We start from the raw sequence: 17,142 nt of genomic DNA, 5'->3' as shown, positions 1-17,142 counted from the left end.
GTGTCGCGGTCCAAAAGAAATCCTTAGCTGGCTGGAGTTCGTTGAATCACCAAAAAACTCAACGTGTTAGTTGACGTTTTGTTCCTATGGTAACGCTCTGAGAAGAGGACGTTGTCACTTGTTTCCTGTCGGACTTGTTTAGCTGACGTACCCTCTATCAAAGTAGTAAGCATGGCGTCGGGGGTTATTCTTAATCGAGGCGCGTTGACGTTTGGGACATACTGCCAACATTTGAGTTGGAATGTCACAGTCACGCAGGTTCGAGGGATTAAGCGTTGGATGAGGGCCTATACACATCTAATGGCAAAAAAGCTAAAGCTTGAAGGTCCTCCACTTCCGAAACCAAGGTGAGGCTAACGTCGACGAAAACAACTTAGTTCGAGATCGCCTCGAGAGCCATGAATAATTTAGATTAGTTAATTGTTGCATATTTTTTAACGTGTAAAACTTTGTATTGCAATTTGCTATAATTATCACTGGCCGTGAACATGCAATCTTGTTATCCACTAACCCTGCAACCTGGGCTAATGGGGAAACAGTCAGCAATGCTGATCCCCATTCACTTTAATTGAAGTTCAAGTTCTGTGCTGGACTATTTGAAATTACGTTGAATATATCCGAGTCTTTGAGAGTCAATGCAAAAGCTATATGAATGAACGCACGAATGGGTGTTTTTGAGCGGCCCATTCTGATGATGATGTCATCGATTATTTGTTGTGACTGTAGTTTGCACTTTGCTGCATTGTACAGCGGCCCTGCATCATACTATGAGATGTTTGCCCTCCATATTTGGATACATGGAGTTAATTATTGTAAACACTGCACAGCATCATGCAATGTATACTAAAATAACTATAACATTTAAAGGTCACACTGACAAGGACAATCAAATAGAATTATATTTACACATTTTTATACATTTGTTTGATCTTGTATTGGGTCACTTACTGCTTCTAATTGAAGTGTGTTTCATTTGCAATGTTAGTGTAAATGTAATCCATGTTTTATTTCAATTCCAAACTAATTTTCTTGTTTTAAACCTCATATCAATGCCACCCAATATTGTAGTGATTGATTGTTTTCAAAATACAACACTCTAATCAGCTACAGATGTGATTTCTTTCAGATCTCAAAAGCCTAATTGGGATTACCATGCTGAGGTTCAGGCTTTCAGCACCCGCCTCCATGAAAACTTCTCCCTGGAGCGACTGAAAACAGCTTTCATAAATCCCTGTTACCTGCAGGCGGAGCTGAAAAGGAGACAAGAGCTGGGCATGGACTCTGAAGTCACAGCTCTTGCTCTGCATGATAATATTGAGTTGAGTGCACAGGGAGATGCCTTCACAAAAATCTTCCTTACTGATTGGTGCAGGGCTAGCTTTCCCAGCTTGCCAACACAAGGGGTGGAAAGTGTCGTGAGACACCTCACTAGCGTAACCCTAGTGAGCAATGTAGCACAAAATCTTGGTGTTGAGGATCTAACCATGAGTTTACAATTCCCTGTCCCGGACAATGTACTTCATTCTACATTCATGGCACTGATTGGAGCACTACATGACAGCAGTGGAACAGAACGCACAGGATACTTCCTCAGGGTGAGAATTGATCAATCAGTTCACATAATGAGGTCTCGGGCTGGGCGATAATTCAATATAAATATGTATTGCGATAGACATCAGTTAGTTCGATATCAGTAGAAAATGCTTTCGATAAAAAAAAGTATCAGAAAGCAAATCCAAGCATGAAGTGGAATACACTATTTCAACGAAGAAGAGCCATTCTATCCAACGATAAACCAGCAGCCAAACCACTGACGAAAAAGTGTGCATGTATTAGATCATGATATACTTTTCAGTCATATCGCCCAGCCCTAATGACGTAAGAGATCTTTGTTTAGCTTTGTTTGAAAACGAAGGGTTGAATAAATTTCCCTTCTCACGGGTTTCTGCATTTTCTCAACCTCAGGATTTCCTAGTTTCCCAGCTAATAGGAAAAGACCTTTTTGATATGTGGACAGTGGTCAATCCAATGGGCCTTCTGGTGGAGGAACTCGGTAAGAGGAATGTTCCCCCACCAGAGCCCCGCCTCATCAGGTCTGCTGGGTCCAGCACTGTTCTACCGCTCTACTTTGTTGGTTTGTACAGGTATGTGTATGTCTGTTTACATAAATTGTATTTCATTTGTCTTTTATAATAAATGCATGTATTCTGTTCCCTCCATTGTATACATCCAGTGATAAAAAGTTCCTGGCCCAGGGTCCAGGTGAGACACTTATTGCAGCGGAGGAGGAGGCAGCTCGTGTGGCCCTGCGAAAACTCTATGGCTACACTGAGGACCGCAGACCCATCGACTTTAGTCCACAACCACAGCATGAGCATCCTTTACTTCAAACAGTCAGCAGCAATTCATAGAAGAACACTTGGCTTGCTTCTTGTAGCTGAAGAAGAACTTCCCAACTTATTGTCAGCAAAATAATGTGCTTATTGAGATCATTGTCTGTTTTGTGGTCTTAAAATGTCTATCTAAACAAATGCATGTAAGTTGCAGGTTTTGTATTCGGTTTTAGAATGCATGTATAAAAATATATTACCTGCCCTGGGTGACTTACAGAAAAACAATCAATGTTACAAAATTGCCTTGTCTTTACATTGACTATCCAGTGTAACTATATAATTTACAATTATAGTTTATCTGTTCACTTAGAATTAAAAAAAAATCAGGTGGGATATATGTCTAAGTGATTAAGATCATCACAACTTTGTCGTCTCGATGCACAAAGTATGCAACCTGTACTTGTATACTATTGTCTATTTTTATTGCGTGACATGATATTATGCTAATGTTACAAATGCAAGTAATTTGAAAGTGCGTTTCATTATGAAATTGCAAATAGGAACTTTTGGACATGCAAGTGTTGGCTGGCACTAAAACTACTTAGTTCCTTACCCAAATATTGAATTCCATTCAATGCAATTTAAATTTATGTTCCTTTTTTTCAGCAGATGGTGAATATTTAAGTGCAAACATTCATAAGGAATACATTCCCATGGCGTTTATGTGTGCACATGGTAGTTTTACTTGATTGATGTTTTCGAAATGAGGGGTGTGTGTGTGTGTGTATATATATAGAGAGAGAGAGAGAGATGGAGATAGATAGATAGATAACGTCAACGAATGCGGAAAGTTGATGGCGATACTGTACTACAGATAACTGATTTGACTTCTCATGCTGCATTCTGCAACCTCTGATTATTTCTAAACCGCCTTCCGCTCTGTTCAACCAACAGGTTGACCAGAAGACGGACCAAAATGTTTTGTCATTTTAATGACATGAAATTTCGAAGTTATGTGTTAAAAATTCAAACTATTTCAGTTTGTTGTGGGAAACCACATGGAACATTGAACAAAACAATGTCAACATTTCAAAAAGTATCCTGACGACCACGATGTTAAAACTAAGAACAGACGTACTGATGACGCCACAAATCTTGACAATCGACTTTTACAAGCAAATATGTCGTGGATGTAAGCGCCCCACTGTGTTGCCTAGCGTATCGTAACTTCCCAGCATACATTAAACGCACCATCAAAACTCCAAGAGGAGTCGCCAGGCAGCCCTGTCAACTGAGCCACCTACCTTTCCCTCCCTCCCTGCTCAACGAGTTGCCAACCTTTATAAAGCGCACACCTTTAGACTCTCATCAGGTCACCAAATATTTCTCTTTAGTCGATTCGCGTTGTGTAGACATAATCATGGCGGCGAGTGCGAAACGAAAGCAAGAAGAGAAACACCTGAAGATGCTGAGGGAAATGACGAGTTTGCCTGCTAACAGAAAGTGCTTTGACTGTGACCAGCGCGGCCCGACCTACGCCAACATGACGGTGGGCTCCTTCGTGTGTACCTCCTGCTCTGGCATCCTGTGAGTTCCCAAGCCGCCCGACCTCATAGTCGCATGGAGATGGCGTGCCCACCCCGAGCACAATGTTAGATTTAACCCGACATATGGTTACTACGAGCGGTTAGCCTACCCGCTACTGGCTAACGATGGCTGCTCGAGCATCGTTGGTGTTGCCGAGAGTTTAAATATGTACTTTTAGACATCATATTTTCAATGTTGATCAGGCTGAAGCAAGACGCCTCTTGCTTCACTTTGGTGTTTGACTTTGGCCTATCATGGCAGCCGGGTGAACGAACTGACATTTACACCAGCTAAGTCAACACACTCTGCGCCTGGCACCACGACCGGTTGCTTGTCAAACCTACCAACTGAGCTCGCCAAATGTAGTACCTAGTATACGGACGTATAATAGGATCACTCCTTTTGGGTGTTTTGACAGTAATATGAATACAGTCGAGCGTGTTTTAGTTTAAGCTTGACAGTGCAGTTGTGTAATCAAGCATCTGTAGCCTGGGATTTGGGATTAGTAAGCGTTCTCCGACGGGTATTGAGATAGCACTTGGTACTCAGGATGCAGGGTTCCTAAACTCCCTGAAAATCATTTCCATGACTGGAAATTTGATCAATCTTTTACCAGTCATGGAAAATGAGAAATAAAAGTAAAAGGGTCAAACAGAGCAGTGGTCCCCAACCACAGGGCCAGGGCAACCAGTACCGGTCCGTGGGTCATTTGGTACCGGGCCGCACAGAAGGGATAAATAACTTGCATTACTTCCGTTTCATTCATTTCGGAATCTGAAAGATGTTTTTAGTTGAAAAAAAAATGACCAGATTCTCTGTTACATCTGTCTACAGGATGTCACTCAAGGCGCGCTTCTCGGTCACGTGATGGGTTACCGCAAAAATGAAACCCAGGAGCCAGCAAAATGAGTTAAAATGAAGGTCTTGGTCTTGTTTTGGCAAGGGGAAAAGGCCCAGCCAGGAGACAGAAGAGGAGCCTATGACTTTCAAGAAAATGAAGGCTACATTTAATAGACAGTATCAAGAGTCCTACCTAAAATACGGATTCATCTCAACGGAAGATTCTCACGCACCAAGCCCGTATTTTTCCTGCACTTTTTATTTGCGCTATATCTTATTTTGAAGGCACGTTTACACATTACCACAGTGACCAGAGTGTTGCGACCAGATAGGACGTTCCTCATGTCATGATTTGTGTTTAATCTGTTTAGAAAATACCACAGTTACCAACAAAATGCATATTCCCTCATAACAGTTCTGCTGCAGTGTTTCCACTGTTAAGCGTTACTGACCTTTCCCTCCCAAGGAAGGATTTATTTTCTCCAAAGAAGCGCCAAAGCCAGCGGCTTCCAGTTAAAGTTTGTTGTTGTCGTGCTTTATATCGAATGGCAGTTTTTTTTCTCCCTCTCTCTGTCTCTTCGATTGAGTGACAGAGAGCTGTAGCGGCCGTGCTGTCACTTTTGGCTGTGCACGGTGAGATGAAATACATCTCTGGTTTCAGAAGAGCTGCAGCGGCAATCGTCAGTCGCTGCAGCAACGGGTAACAGGTAGTCTTCCTTGGCCACTTTCATACTTTCACCATTGTCCGACAGCAAAAACAGAACATATGTGAATGAGAAAACTTCATTAGGAGTTCAGCTCTATTAAAATACAGTGTATGTGCACAGAGAGCAGCACTCAGACTTTTACTGCAGTTTTTTTTCCCCCTTTCATTCTGGGGCAGTGTGCAAAGTGCGTAATTGGTGAAACTTTCCCAGCAGTTTGAGGTTGTATAATATGAAAATGGAGAAATAAAGGTGAATAGTGAAACTCTGCAATTCAAAGAACAGACTGAAATATTTGTACTCATTCCTCTTTCAACCATCACTGACCCATGTGACCCAGAATCTATGGAGGCCCTGTCCACATGGAAATGGAGCTGATGTTGTTGGTTTAAAAAAAAAAAAAAAAAGTTTCCTGTAAACATGATGTTGATTTTTGCCAGGAAAAAAAATACAGAATAATCGGCGGGTTTAATCCTAAAAATTATGATGCATAAAATTACCTTTTTTGTTTTAATTCATTAATATTTACTTTGTTTTGAATGACAGATGCAGAGAATGATCTTATCAAGAAATGTTATTTATATTGAAGGATACAAAGTTGTGCTTTAAATTTATGTGTAATAAATCATGAGAACCGCTGCAAAAAAAGCGGTAAAAACAATTCGCAAATATCGCTTATTTGATTATTTGGGCTGATGTTTGAAAGGCCATCGTCGTCTGGTCGATTTAACTTTACAATTTAAAAATTGCATTTTTTAAAATGCATTTGAATTACGCTTACCATTTGATGTTTAAAATAAAGATAACAGTTAAAAGGGATGGGTAGGCAAATGGATTGAGTGTAAAGAATCTGGTCAGTGGTTTGGCATGGATTGTTTGATGTGTTTTGATTCATTATCAGTTTCCAATTGTTGCCAAGGTCAACCTTTTAATGAAGTTTTCAGGCCCTTTTTTAAGTAACGTTTTAACATTACTAAAAGTCATACAAATAGAAGTGCACAGTAAACGGTCAATGAAAGCTCAGCACAAATTGGGTAAGGAAACATAAATTTGAATTCTAACATCTTGGGTGTCAGAAGGCAAGCACACACTGTCTGTCCGCTGACTGTATGAAGCCTAATCTGATTGTAGTTCGAGGGGGCAGAATAGTTTTCTGCGGTGTCACCAGCATGTGATGTGCATGTGAAAACAGGAAGTGGTGGAGATATCTTGCTTTCGCGCTCAGACTTGCAAAGAAGTTGGCATTGTGCATGCTCCAACTTGATTTTTTTTTTTTTTTGTCTGCCGTCCCAACATATACTCTAACTTTGAGTGACTACACAAGCATAACTCACTTTTAGCCCCCAAGTGGTGGGCGAATGCTGGTTTTATGAGTCTTCTATTGCTCTAAATATCAGGTCAAGTCAACTTTATTGTCAAATGTGCTCTATGTGCAACAGACAGCGCAGATGACATTTCTTTCCTCTCAACCTCGGTGCAAACACAGGAGAGAGAGGAGCCGCTGCGGGTACCCGCAATATTACACAAGCTGAAACATTGTGTCAAAGCTCTGTTTTTGATGAAGTGACCCATATTTTGGGAATGTTGTTTATGTGTTAAAACGTATTACAAAGGCACCAATACCTTCCTCAGTTTCTACCCCAATAATTGTGGTTGCTCAATGGGTGGAGCTGTAATCCATTATGTAAACACATTCCTCATGAAGGTGGAGACTTTCCCTTGAGGAACTCTACTCACAATGTCTCCTTTGCTCTTTCCGGAAATTTGTACTCGGCATCAAGTCACACCACTTGACCCAAGTATGACCACTGTACCGTCGTTAGATTTACATGAATAAAAGCTGCAAATCTGTTTTGCCAAGCATCATACTGATATGATTTTTATGTGTCAAAAAAGGGGAACAAGCAACCCCCTCATAATAATGAACGGCTCATTTCATGGATGGAAATCAACAGTTGAGAGAACAGTATTTAACGGGTGTATAATTCACTGATTTGACTCCTCGTATTTTTTGCTAGTGTTTAGACCAACAGTATATATTATTTTGTAGAAACTGTACTCAATCGTTCAATAAAATTGACGTGCTATTTTTTTTTCTTTTCTTTTTTTTATATTCCACAGACGAGGACTGAATCCACCCAACAGAGTCAAGTCCATTTCCATGACAACCTTCACACAACAGGAAATAGAATTTCTACAGAAAAACGGCAATGAGGTAGTTTTGGCTGTCAAAGAGAGAAAAAAAAGAAGTTGCCATTGCCTTTGTGATCAGGTAGTGAAAGTTAAATTAAGAGATGACATTGAATTTTGAAAACCGACCCGAGTTCTCAAACAAAATTCCTTTCTATAAGTTGTGCATTTTTATAATACTTTTAGGATTTGTGGAGGAATTGGGAAAAAAAAGAATTTCCATTCCTTTTAAAAACGGCACATCCTTTCAAATTGGCACTGCACAAAACAGATTTCTGCACAAACACCCCAGAGGTCTTTCGCCCTATTCACACTGCACTTAGCAGAATGACATGAGAGACGGGCACCGTGGAATTGAACCTGCGGTGTCTGTATCCTGAGCTTTGGTCCACAAGACTGATGACGTATATTAACGGGTTGAAGAAGATACTGCTCCCTGCTGGCCCGAAATAGACCTTAAAGCTTGAGGTATATTAAAGAATATACTGTAGTCAAATTCAATTAAACTCTCCGAGTGGATGCATCCATTCTGTTTTCTGCTGCTTGGCTCCACTTTCTCCTCCTCAAAATGAGCAGAGCCGGAGTTTTCTTTTGCAACAATGAAAGATAGAACTTGTCAAGTTGTGGTCTACTTCTCGTCTAAACCAGTGGCCGCTGTCTCCGTGTTTATGTCAGCGCTTCCAAATATGGGTACGCTTGGCATTGTGGCACCGTTGTCCCTTCGCGGAACCCTTTCTCACTGAGCAGGTGCAGTGTGAAAAGGGCTTTAAAGTAATACATTCTCAATTGTTAAATAAAAAAAAAAAACATCTAAATGTTGATGTCACATACAGTAGTTTTATAGTAGGCAATGGACCAACATACAAAATCATACAAATGTATGTTATAAAATATCTGCCAAATATAGTTTCTAAATTCAAATGCGCATGAATATTTTTATATAAAAGGGACCTGAATAATAAATATTAAAGAAAGAGGAAGGAGAGTTCTACCATGTTTGATGGAGTAAATACGTACACTGCTGATCACCGTGACCGACGAAAATGATCACAATCAATATGTTCGATTATTTCATTGCCCAGTCCGAATGGAAGGGCAGCTTTTAAATCAGGATAAATGATTGTTTCTGAATGTGGGCAAGCAATCTAATTCTTAGATTGATTTGAGCCAAAAGATTCGCCTTTAACACAAAATCATCATGAGCTATAAACCTTAAATTTTGCGTAGTGCAAATAGTATTCGCAACAAGCCACACTGTGCAACATCAAATTCATTCAGTCATGACTCATGACTGAATTTCTGGTTGTCACTGCAATGCACCGTCTGTTTCTAACTAGTGTGCTTCTATCTTATGTATTTGTCATGGCAATGGTGCACCCAAATGTTGCAGTTACTGTTGTGGTGTCTATGTATGTTGAAAATAAAATAAAACTAAGAATAGCAAAGTGCGGTCACATTGGTGGCTGGGTAAAATGGGCCAACATAGAATGATTGGCATTGTGACAGAGTTGGAGCTGAGTCGCATCCTGTAATTCACACAAGTTTATACACCGCGTTAGTCAGGTCTGACGACATAACCAGTGGCCAGTTTCTTGTTCTCTTACCATTTGTGGCATTTTTTGGGAGAATTTAAATGTTAATTCCAGAATCTGAAGCTTGGCTTTGGTCTGTACACCACTCCATGCCATTTCACTTTGCCGAACAAGCTACAGTAATTTTTTTCACTCTTGCAATCGTCTCAAGAGCATTTCTAAGTGTACATTGATTGTGCACTTACAGCAAATAATTTGAATCTCTTATCGTCACCCATATTCAGATTACTGATATACCGGACAGGCTAAACTACATCATTTATTCAGCAGTAATTTCAGGAACAGCGAATATAAAATACAGCATTGTCTCTTGGGAGGCGGCGTCTATTTAAAGCTCTAGCAAAGCAGCAGACTCAAGGTTAAAGCAGTCATAAATCCTCCAGAGCTGTTTTATAAATACTACAGCCTTCAAGTGGCCTTATGTCTGTCCATAGAGACACTTGGCATTGATTGCAGTGGTGTGCCCATATGCATGCCTGTGAGCTGCATATTTAGCCCACAATCTAAAAACGTGACTGTGATGCACACACTGGCCAGCCCCCACAATGACAACTTTGCTTTTATTCTACCTCGCGGAGATGGCGCTTCATCACCAAGCCATCAAATTGCACTTGTCCGTGTTTGCGGTGCATGCAGTGGATACATTGCCAATCACAAATGCTTGCCAACTTCACAGAGCGATCATATGCCACTTATCAGAAGTGAAAACTAATGCGAGCCTGTACATCCAGTGAAACTCAATGCAACTCTGCTTACCTTTTGGCCATGACTCCTACTGTTGATTGGAAGAGGCTCTGGATCTTTACCGAGTCTCGCTTCCAAGTCATGGGAGGAGAAACTGTGGTTATCATGTCCAGTAAATCAGTGTGCCCGGGCACATTAGTGTGCCGTGAGAGCTCTAACGGTGTGCCACGGGAACTTATCAAATTGGTGAGAAAATTATTTTATAACAAATAATGTATCTTTGTCCATCTATCTATGCCAGCAACTTATAGTGACCGAAGAACAAATAAATGATCTTCTATTAGATGGCAACAAGTATGAAATTGACATATGTATCCTCATTTTGTGACAAATTTGTTCAGTGGTGTGGTGACTTTGTTTTTTTTTTTTTTTTTTGTGAACTTCAAAAATGTGCCTTTGCTCAAAAAAGGTTGGGAATCACTGCAGTAAAGTATACACATGGCACTGGGGTGGAAATTTAGGGTCCACTCTCACACACATATAATATAGCATAATCGTCACTTTGTCTAGGTTCACACTGCAGGCAAATGCGACTCAGATGGGATTTTTTTTTTTTGCCCAGATGTACCCTGTATCAGTTTTTTATGATAGTCTGTGTGGCTCAATTCAGATTTTTTTTTTTTTTTAATTCGGCCTGGGTCACTTTTGGTTTTTTTTTTTTTTTTTTTTTTCAATTTATATTTGCAATGCAACTGCAGTCCTGATCAGTCAGATTTCATTTATCTGACCTATACAGGTAAATCATCCAAAGACAGAAGTGCTTCATGGGTAGATTGGCAATTGCCCGTGAATCTGCAAAGTTGTTTGGAGCAGCAGTATTGACTATTTATTCGTTTTCTAATCCGCTTCTCCTCACGAGGGTCGCAGGCATGCTGGAGCCTATCCCAGCCGTCATGGAGCATTAGGCAGGGGACACCCTGACCTGGTTGCCAGCCAGTCGCAGCAGTACTTGACTATTTGACTTTAATTTAATCCCACTTGAAAAGCCTCGCCTTAATTACCCAAATTATTGATCACTCCTCAGGCATCACTCCTCTATAAATATGAGATAATTGAAAAGATGAGCCCCTACTCGCTGGACCATATTGACTTCGGTAAACACTACCTTGTCAGGGACGTCGTTTCTTCTTCTGCACATTCGGGTAACTTTGGGGAGGCATCTGGTTCACACACCAGACAAACTGTGGTCACATTTAAAATGTAATTTGAAGCACCTGCAGTTAAACAGTCCCCTATGACATAATGTGTTAAAGCCATGCTGAACTCTGTGTCAAGAATTAATTGGTTTTCGATTGTGTATGTTTCAGGTATGTAGACAGATCTGGCTAGGCCTTCATGATGGGAAAACCTCATCCGCACCAGATTTCAGAGAACCCCAGAAAGTCAAGCAGTTCCTTCAAGAAAAATATGAGAAGAAGCGATGGTAAGATACCTCTTGAAATTAAATCATTGCATAATAAGGAACCCTTGTTCGACTTGCCCCTGAATTACCGGAGTCAGAATAAGGTTAAGGTGACTGGAAGTGTAGTGGCAGAAGGTAAGGGTTCTATTCCCGGGCCAGTACATAAGTGGCGAGTTGCAAAAGGGCATCCAGTGTAAAAACTATGCCGAACAAATCATGCAATTTTATTTGCTGTGGTGTGGCCTCTGATGACACAAACTGAAAGTGGCAGCAATCATGCCATTTACATCTGAAAATGTAATGCTAGTAGTTGCTTTGTTGTGTGCTTTGCTCCTCAGGTATGTTCCACCTGAGCAGGCCAAGGTAGTGGCATCCGTCCACGCGTCTATCTCTGGCTCCTCAAACAGCAGCACAAGCAGCACTCCAGAGGTCAGACCTCTGAAATCCCTCCTTGGGGACTCGGCACTGACCCTCCATCTCAACAAGAACCCCCCACCCAATCAGGTAAGATTCCTTCAATACCTACAACTGTACACAAGTTGAATTTGTAAATGTCACCCCCCCAGGGTTGTGACGATACCCGCATGTATGTCAATACTTTTCGATGCTTTTTCAAATAAAAAAGGAACGAAAAAAGAAATGTCACGACTGACTGTTTCATGCGCACAATCAGTGAACAGAATAAAATACCATAAAAACAAGCTTTTCAAATGCATACAATTTTCAAATGAATAAAAAACATGTTTTTTTTTTGTTGTTGTTTGTTTGTTTGTTTGTTTTTTGTGACCTTATCTTTCTACCTGATAAAGACAGAATATTTGACACTACTCTGAAAATGAAACAATTTAGTTCTACACAACAATAATAAACAAATTATAAAATAATACCTCTCGATCAGGGCCAATCGAAACGGGAGTTCCCGTCTCTCTAAAGGATGACTTTGTGATACACTTGGATTGAATTGGATGCAGGTTTACCGAAAGGGTTAGTGTTGGTACACTCTTACCACTTTCTGTAAGGCAGGCCCGTTTACAATTAAGTATCTTGTCTCTGCCAGTCTCCAGTCATCAGCCGTGGGCAAACCCATCAACAGCACGACAAGAAGTTTGACCTCCTCAGTGACCTGGGTGGTGACATCTTTGCTGCCCCACCAAAAATGAATGCAGGCGCCAGCTCCAGTTTTGGAAACTTCGCACATTTCAACAGCCACACAAGTAAGGTTCTAGTATTTGTAACTTCAATAAAACAGCATTGATGTCGAAACATCTTAGCAGGAATGCCATTACAGAAACCATGACAATTTGTGATCTGCAGTCATTTCATATTTACGTCTCAGCTTTTAATGCTGCTCTGCATGAAAGATCACATGGCATCCCATCTCTGATTATGTCACATTTATCCCATAATCCTATGTGTGTGTGTTTTTTTTTTCTTTTTTCAATCTCATCCATGTTCTGTACTATGTTAAATTTCATTCTCCTTTCATTGTCTTTGTTGGTCTCTCTCTATGTGAACGTCATCGTGACTACTCCTCCAGCGGCACAGAATGCCAACACAAATGCAGACTTTGCTAATTTTGATGCATTCGTGAGCACTCCTGGGTCTATGTGTGGTTTCCCTTCAGCGCCCCAAGCCTCATTCCCAGCCTCAAGCACAGGTAGATCAAGTTGCCTTCACTGGACACATGCCCAACTGCAAAACAACCTTTTGTAATGGAATTACTTTCATCCAGTATTCCAAATATTTTGGAGCTTTTCTCGTGACTTTGAGGCACTTGAAGGGGCACTTTAAAAATGTAAATCATATCTTCTTTGTTTGGGCAGGGCTCAATACATGTGCTTCTAAATAATGATTATGAAAATAAGGTAGCTCTCGTGTAGCATGTTAGATTTGTGATAGGCAAGCCCGTCTTAGAGTTCTGAGGTCACTTGGTTTGAATGGCATTTTCATGTTCTCCTCCTGCTTGCGTGGCTTTTCTTATGGCACTCTGGCTTTCTCTCGCATACAAAAACTCGCACGTTAGGTTAATTGAAGACACAATTTTGCATCGCAGTGAACGGGAGTCCAGTCTTTCAGCAGCACTCTATTTGCTTTGACCTCTTAATTGTGTGCGTGCATCTTGTGCAACATATGTTTCTCCACCTTGCGTTGCTCATTGCCCCATGACTCATTTTCATCATTTTCGTTTTTGATCTTTGTTGATTGCTGCTTTTGGGCCTGCCAGCATTGACTGTCCTCTCATCCAGCTGCAGTACATATGAGTTAGCAACTGCTCCGCCTCTCCAGGTTGTATTCAATCGGTCTCACATTGGGTTTGGCCTCTTTCATTATCCAGCGTGCAATGTGTTGTCAGCTGTTTTCCTCCTGTCTTTCAAAGGCTGCAAGAAAACATGTGAATCCTTTGGAATAGCATCGATATGTTTATGAGTTTGTGGCGATTCTTGCAATTGTATTTGTATATTCTAGCTGCAAATTCTTTATGTGAATTGAAAGGACATTTTACAATCCAGCTGGTGGGAAACTGATGATAAGTCTGTGTTATTATTATTGTCCCTGTATAGAACTGCTGCAGACATTGCATCAAAGGGTGGCCATATGGACCGGGTTGAAAACCGCGGAAAAGTGTTGTGAACTTGCACAGGAGGATAGATGATGTTACCGTACTTTTGTCAGTTTGGTTTTCTTTGCCACTCTCGATTGATTTCAGTTTAGCGCTCAACTTGCGATTAGCGCGCATATTGGAAAAGGTGCTGGTCTGCACATCCCGTAACTGAGTGCAGAGGATGCAATAAAGAATCCACTCTCCAGTGCCTGACTCCTCCCCAGCGTAACTCATCATCTTCTCGCTCTTGTATCTTGTCACAGAGCACCAAGAATCCACGTCCCCTCATGACTCAATGACAATCTCTCTCTTTTATGCAGGTAGTGCTTCAGGGGGACTAGCAAATGCCAATTTTGCAAATTTTGACAACTTCCCCAAATCATGTAGTGCCGACTTTGGATCCTTCAGTTCGTCCTCCCAGAGTAACTCCACAGGAGCAGTCAGGGACACCGTACAGAGTACTAGTGTCCCTGCCGATAAATACGCAGCCCTCGCTGACCTGGATAACGTGTTTAGCTCTGGCAAAACAGAGCAAGGTAAACCTTTCCTACCTAGCCTGTTTCATCAAGCTCAGTTGTTTGGATTGTTGCTTGTATGAAAAAAGTGCACGTCACACCAAAAATACATTTAGTGGCAAGTCAGGGCTGATTCATTTAAGTCATGAATTCTGTAGCTATAGCTGAGCCAGTTACACTTTAAGGAGGACTACCTGTTCTCTGGTTCCTTGGCTGTGATAATCCCAAACCACAACAAGCCTCAGCCTCAAAATGCGCTTCAAAAGATGAGCCTTGGTTTTATTAACGACTCTAATTAGGAAAAGTTGACGTTTGGTGATGGAGAAATATTACATTTCTAAAGTTTGATCATGTATTCGATTCAATTGTTCAGAGATTACCGTTAAATGTGGCAGGTGTTTCCAGACCTTTCGCCTTGAGCTTCGAAATGGAAAGAAATCTCTCTCATTGGTTGGAATTGGTTGTGCTCAACTCAGCCCCCTTGTTGTGTGTGTCTCCCTTCCAGGGGGGGCTATTCCTACTGGGGTGAGTTCAGTTTCTGCAGTGTCTCATAACCAACCGGCACCAGGAACAGGAGGAGACCGCTATGCTGCTTTAGTTGAACTTGATACAGTTTTTGGCCCCCCAGCTCCCACCTCAGGTCTTTACAACAACAGCAGCAGCACACAGGGGTGAGACACCATGCTGCTTCTCAGTTCCCATTTTGGCAACATCTAACAACCGAGTCATATGTGGTATGATTTCTTGGCCAGAGTTTCCTTTAGTTCAGCGACTGGAGTGTCCGCACAACAAGTACTACCTGGTATGGCTCAAACGTTTGGGGGTGAGTAAACAATCAGTCATTTTAAGACATTTTTTTTTTTTTTTGTGGGGGGGGGTCGTACATCAGAATTGCAATTGAAAGCATCTGTGGCCTTAAGAAACCTCAGTTACCTCATTGTTAAAATCCTGTAAGCAGGATTCAGATGTGTTAACATCAAGGATACACAGACTGCGGGTCTGCGCTAATATGAGAGAACATCTGCTCCTGACCTCAGGTTTTACATGTAAAATTTTGTTGCACTCCATACATGTCTTGATTTCGCCCCAAGACAGGGCATTGATGCTCAGCAATATTCATGATGTTGAGAAATTTGAAATTGCGGCAGGATTGAAAAGGGATATTCAATGGAAATTCCAGGTTCTTGTTTTCAATGGTTTTGCTATGCAACATTGATTACCTGTTTTTTATCCTGTCTATTTTTCTCCATAGCAGCCCAGCCAAATAATCCCTTTGCAGCTGCTGGTGTTGCAACCGCGCCGACCAACCCATTCCAGAACAACAGCAGAACCGCCACTGCTGCAGCAGCGGCAGCAGCAGCTGGTGAGTCGCTTTGCCGAGCACGTGACGTCGGCTGTTTGCCTCGTTTCACAGCACAATAATGCCACGAATGCGGCTGCTAGTTTAGAGCATGTCCAGTTGTCCTCCACTTAAAGGTCAAAAGACTTCACTTTTTTCTCATTGATTAACAGATATAATGTAGGGACTTCTTGAAGAAGGCACATATTTTCTTTGGTTCCAATTATGAGTGTTTCAAGACAGAAACACCTCACTCTCCCACAACTCAGTTTAATCTGCAAACACCACACCACACCATTCCCACTGCCCTTCAGTGTCAGTAGTGTGACCGAGGTTGCACACCACTTGTTCTACTGTAGTTTACATTGACAGTATTTAACCTGCTGGTATCCTGTTGTGTTGCAGCCTCATTTGGCACCGCCTCCATGAGTATGCCTGCTGGATTTGGCAACACTGCAGCCTACAACCTCCCTACCAGCTTTAGTGGAACCTTTCAGCAGCCTTTTCCTGGCCAGGTGCCCTATTCGCAACCTACAGCGTATCCCCAGCAACTCAATGGTGTGTGTCTGTGTTTGTGGATAATGGCGTATTAAGAGCCACTAAAGCTAAAGAATGACAGTGCATGAAGATTACATTTGTTTCAGAAGAAGAAAGTGAATCCAACAACTGTAATATGTACTTGTGCAGGTGGAGGCTTTCCAGTCTTTGGCCAGGGCAAGCCAGTGTTGACTCCTTTTGGGCAGGCAATGGCTGCTGGACCAGCGGTCTCCAATAACCCTTTTCTGGTTCGTAAAACAAATATGTTTTAGAGTACATTTGATCTACAATTATTCACATACTGTTGTTATACAGTGAAACTCCTCTAGAACGAAACCTGCATGGGCGAAAATACCCCCTTATGTGAAAAAATCTTCATGCATTAACACAATTCCCATTCTCCTGCCCCCCATACGACGAAAAACCCCCTGTTGCGTTATACGAAATCATTTTGTCTGCTCCAGCCTCGCGAAGACATTCACTACAACGAAGTCTTATCCAACAGCGACCTCTACTGCTTCGTTCGAAAAAAGGCAACAGCAACCACCACACTGGTTTACATAGTGAACGATGTTTATTTCGGTCACAGCTGCGAGTTTCCTGGACCCAACATACTCATAGCTGCTCTGCCATTGGCTTGCCGAGCATCATCTTGGCCTCCGATTGGCCAAGAGGGACCTCACTGTCTATGTGTGTAGATACTGAAGCTAGATCCGTAGCATCCGATTAGCTGCTCAGAGTAAATTGCTTATGGCTC

At 41.6% G+C, this 17,142-nt stretch overlaps 2 protein-coding genes across 8 annotated transcripts in view; both read left to right on the top strand.

Moving 5' to 3' along the window:
- The first annotated feature begins 148 nt into the window (after positions 1 to 148).
- Positions 149 to 2,618, top strand: mrpl44 (mitochondrial ribosomal protein L44). Its single transcript, XM_019885957.1, has 4 exons — positions 149 to 347; positions 1,127 to 1,595; positions 1,966 to 2,144; positions 2,234 to 2,618. The coding sequence occupies exons 1-4, from the start codon at positions 172 to 174 to the stop codon at positions 2,409 to 2,411; spliced, it is 1,002 nt and encodes a 333-aa protein (XP_019741516.1). The 5' UTR covers positions 149 to 171; the 3' UTR covers positions 2,412 to 2,618.
- Positions 2,619 to 3,580: 962 nt separating this feature from the next.
- Positions 3,581 to 17,142, top strand: part of agfg1a (ArfGAP with FG repeats 1a) — a 15,131-nt gene continuing 1,569 nt past the window's right edge. Inside the window, exons 1-12 of one of the 7 annotated variants that reach the window (XM_019885952.1) lie at positions 3,581 to 3,920; positions 7,586 to 7,679; positions 11,298 to 11,413; positions 11,731 to 11,896; positions 12,450 to 12,606; positions 12,930 to 13,049; positions 14,315 to 14,530; positions 15,015 to 15,180; positions 15,262 to 15,311; positions 15,765 to 15,870; positions 16,249 to 16,406; positions 16,536 to 16,633. In XM_019885952.1, the coding sequence (XP_019741511.1) occupies positions 3,754 to 3,920; positions 7,586 to 7,679; positions 11,298 to 11,413; positions 11,731 to 11,896; positions 12,450 to 12,606; positions 12,930 to 13,049; positions 14,315 to 14,530; positions 15,015 to 15,180; positions 15,262 to 15,311; positions 15,765 to 15,870; positions 16,249 to 16,406; positions 16,536 to 16,633 (1,614 nt within the window). In that variant the 5' untranslated portion in view covers positions 3,581 to 3,753. Of the gene's footprint in view, positions 3,921 to 7,585; positions 7,680 to 11,297; positions 11,414 to 11,730; positions 11,897 to 12,449; positions 12,607 to 12,929; positions 13,050 to 14,314; positions 14,531 to 15,014; positions 15,181 to 15,261; positions 15,333 to 15,761; positions 15,873 to 16,248; positions 16,407 to 16,535; positions 16,634 to 17,142 lie in introns of all 7 variants that reach the window. The other 6 variants (XM_019885951.1, XM_019885950.1, XM_019885948.1 and 3 more) reach the window with 6 other exon arrangements.

The sequence above is a fragment of the Hippocampus comes genome, unplaced genomic scaffold, assembly GCF_001891065.2.
Source record: "Hippocampus comes isolate QL1 unplaced genomic scaffold, H_comes_QL1_v1.1 scaffold29, whole genome shotgun sequence".
Lineage (NCBI taxonomy): Eukaryota > Metazoa > Chordata > Actinopteri > Syngnathiformes > Syngnathidae > Hippocampus > Hippocampus comes.
The sequence above is the reverse complement of the archived record's forward strand: the minus strand, read 5'-3'. Positions and strand labels throughout refer to the sequence as shown.

What these genes read in the sequence shown, in the direction of transcription:
- mrpl44 (XM_019885957.1), top strand. Translation starts at nt 172, where the DNA reads ATGGCGTCGGGGGTTATTCTTAATCGAGGCGCGTTGACGTTTGGGACA. An exon ending in CCTCCACTTCCGAAACCAAG is followed by an intron (nt 348 to 1,126) that starts GTGAGGCTAACG and finishes GATTTCTTTCAG; the next exon opens with ATCTCAAAAGCCTAATTGGG. An exon ending in TACTTTGTTGGTTTGTACAG is followed by an intron (nt 2,145 to 2,233) that starts GTATGTGTATGT and finishes GTATACATCCAG; the next exon opens with TGATAAAAAGTTCCTGGCCC.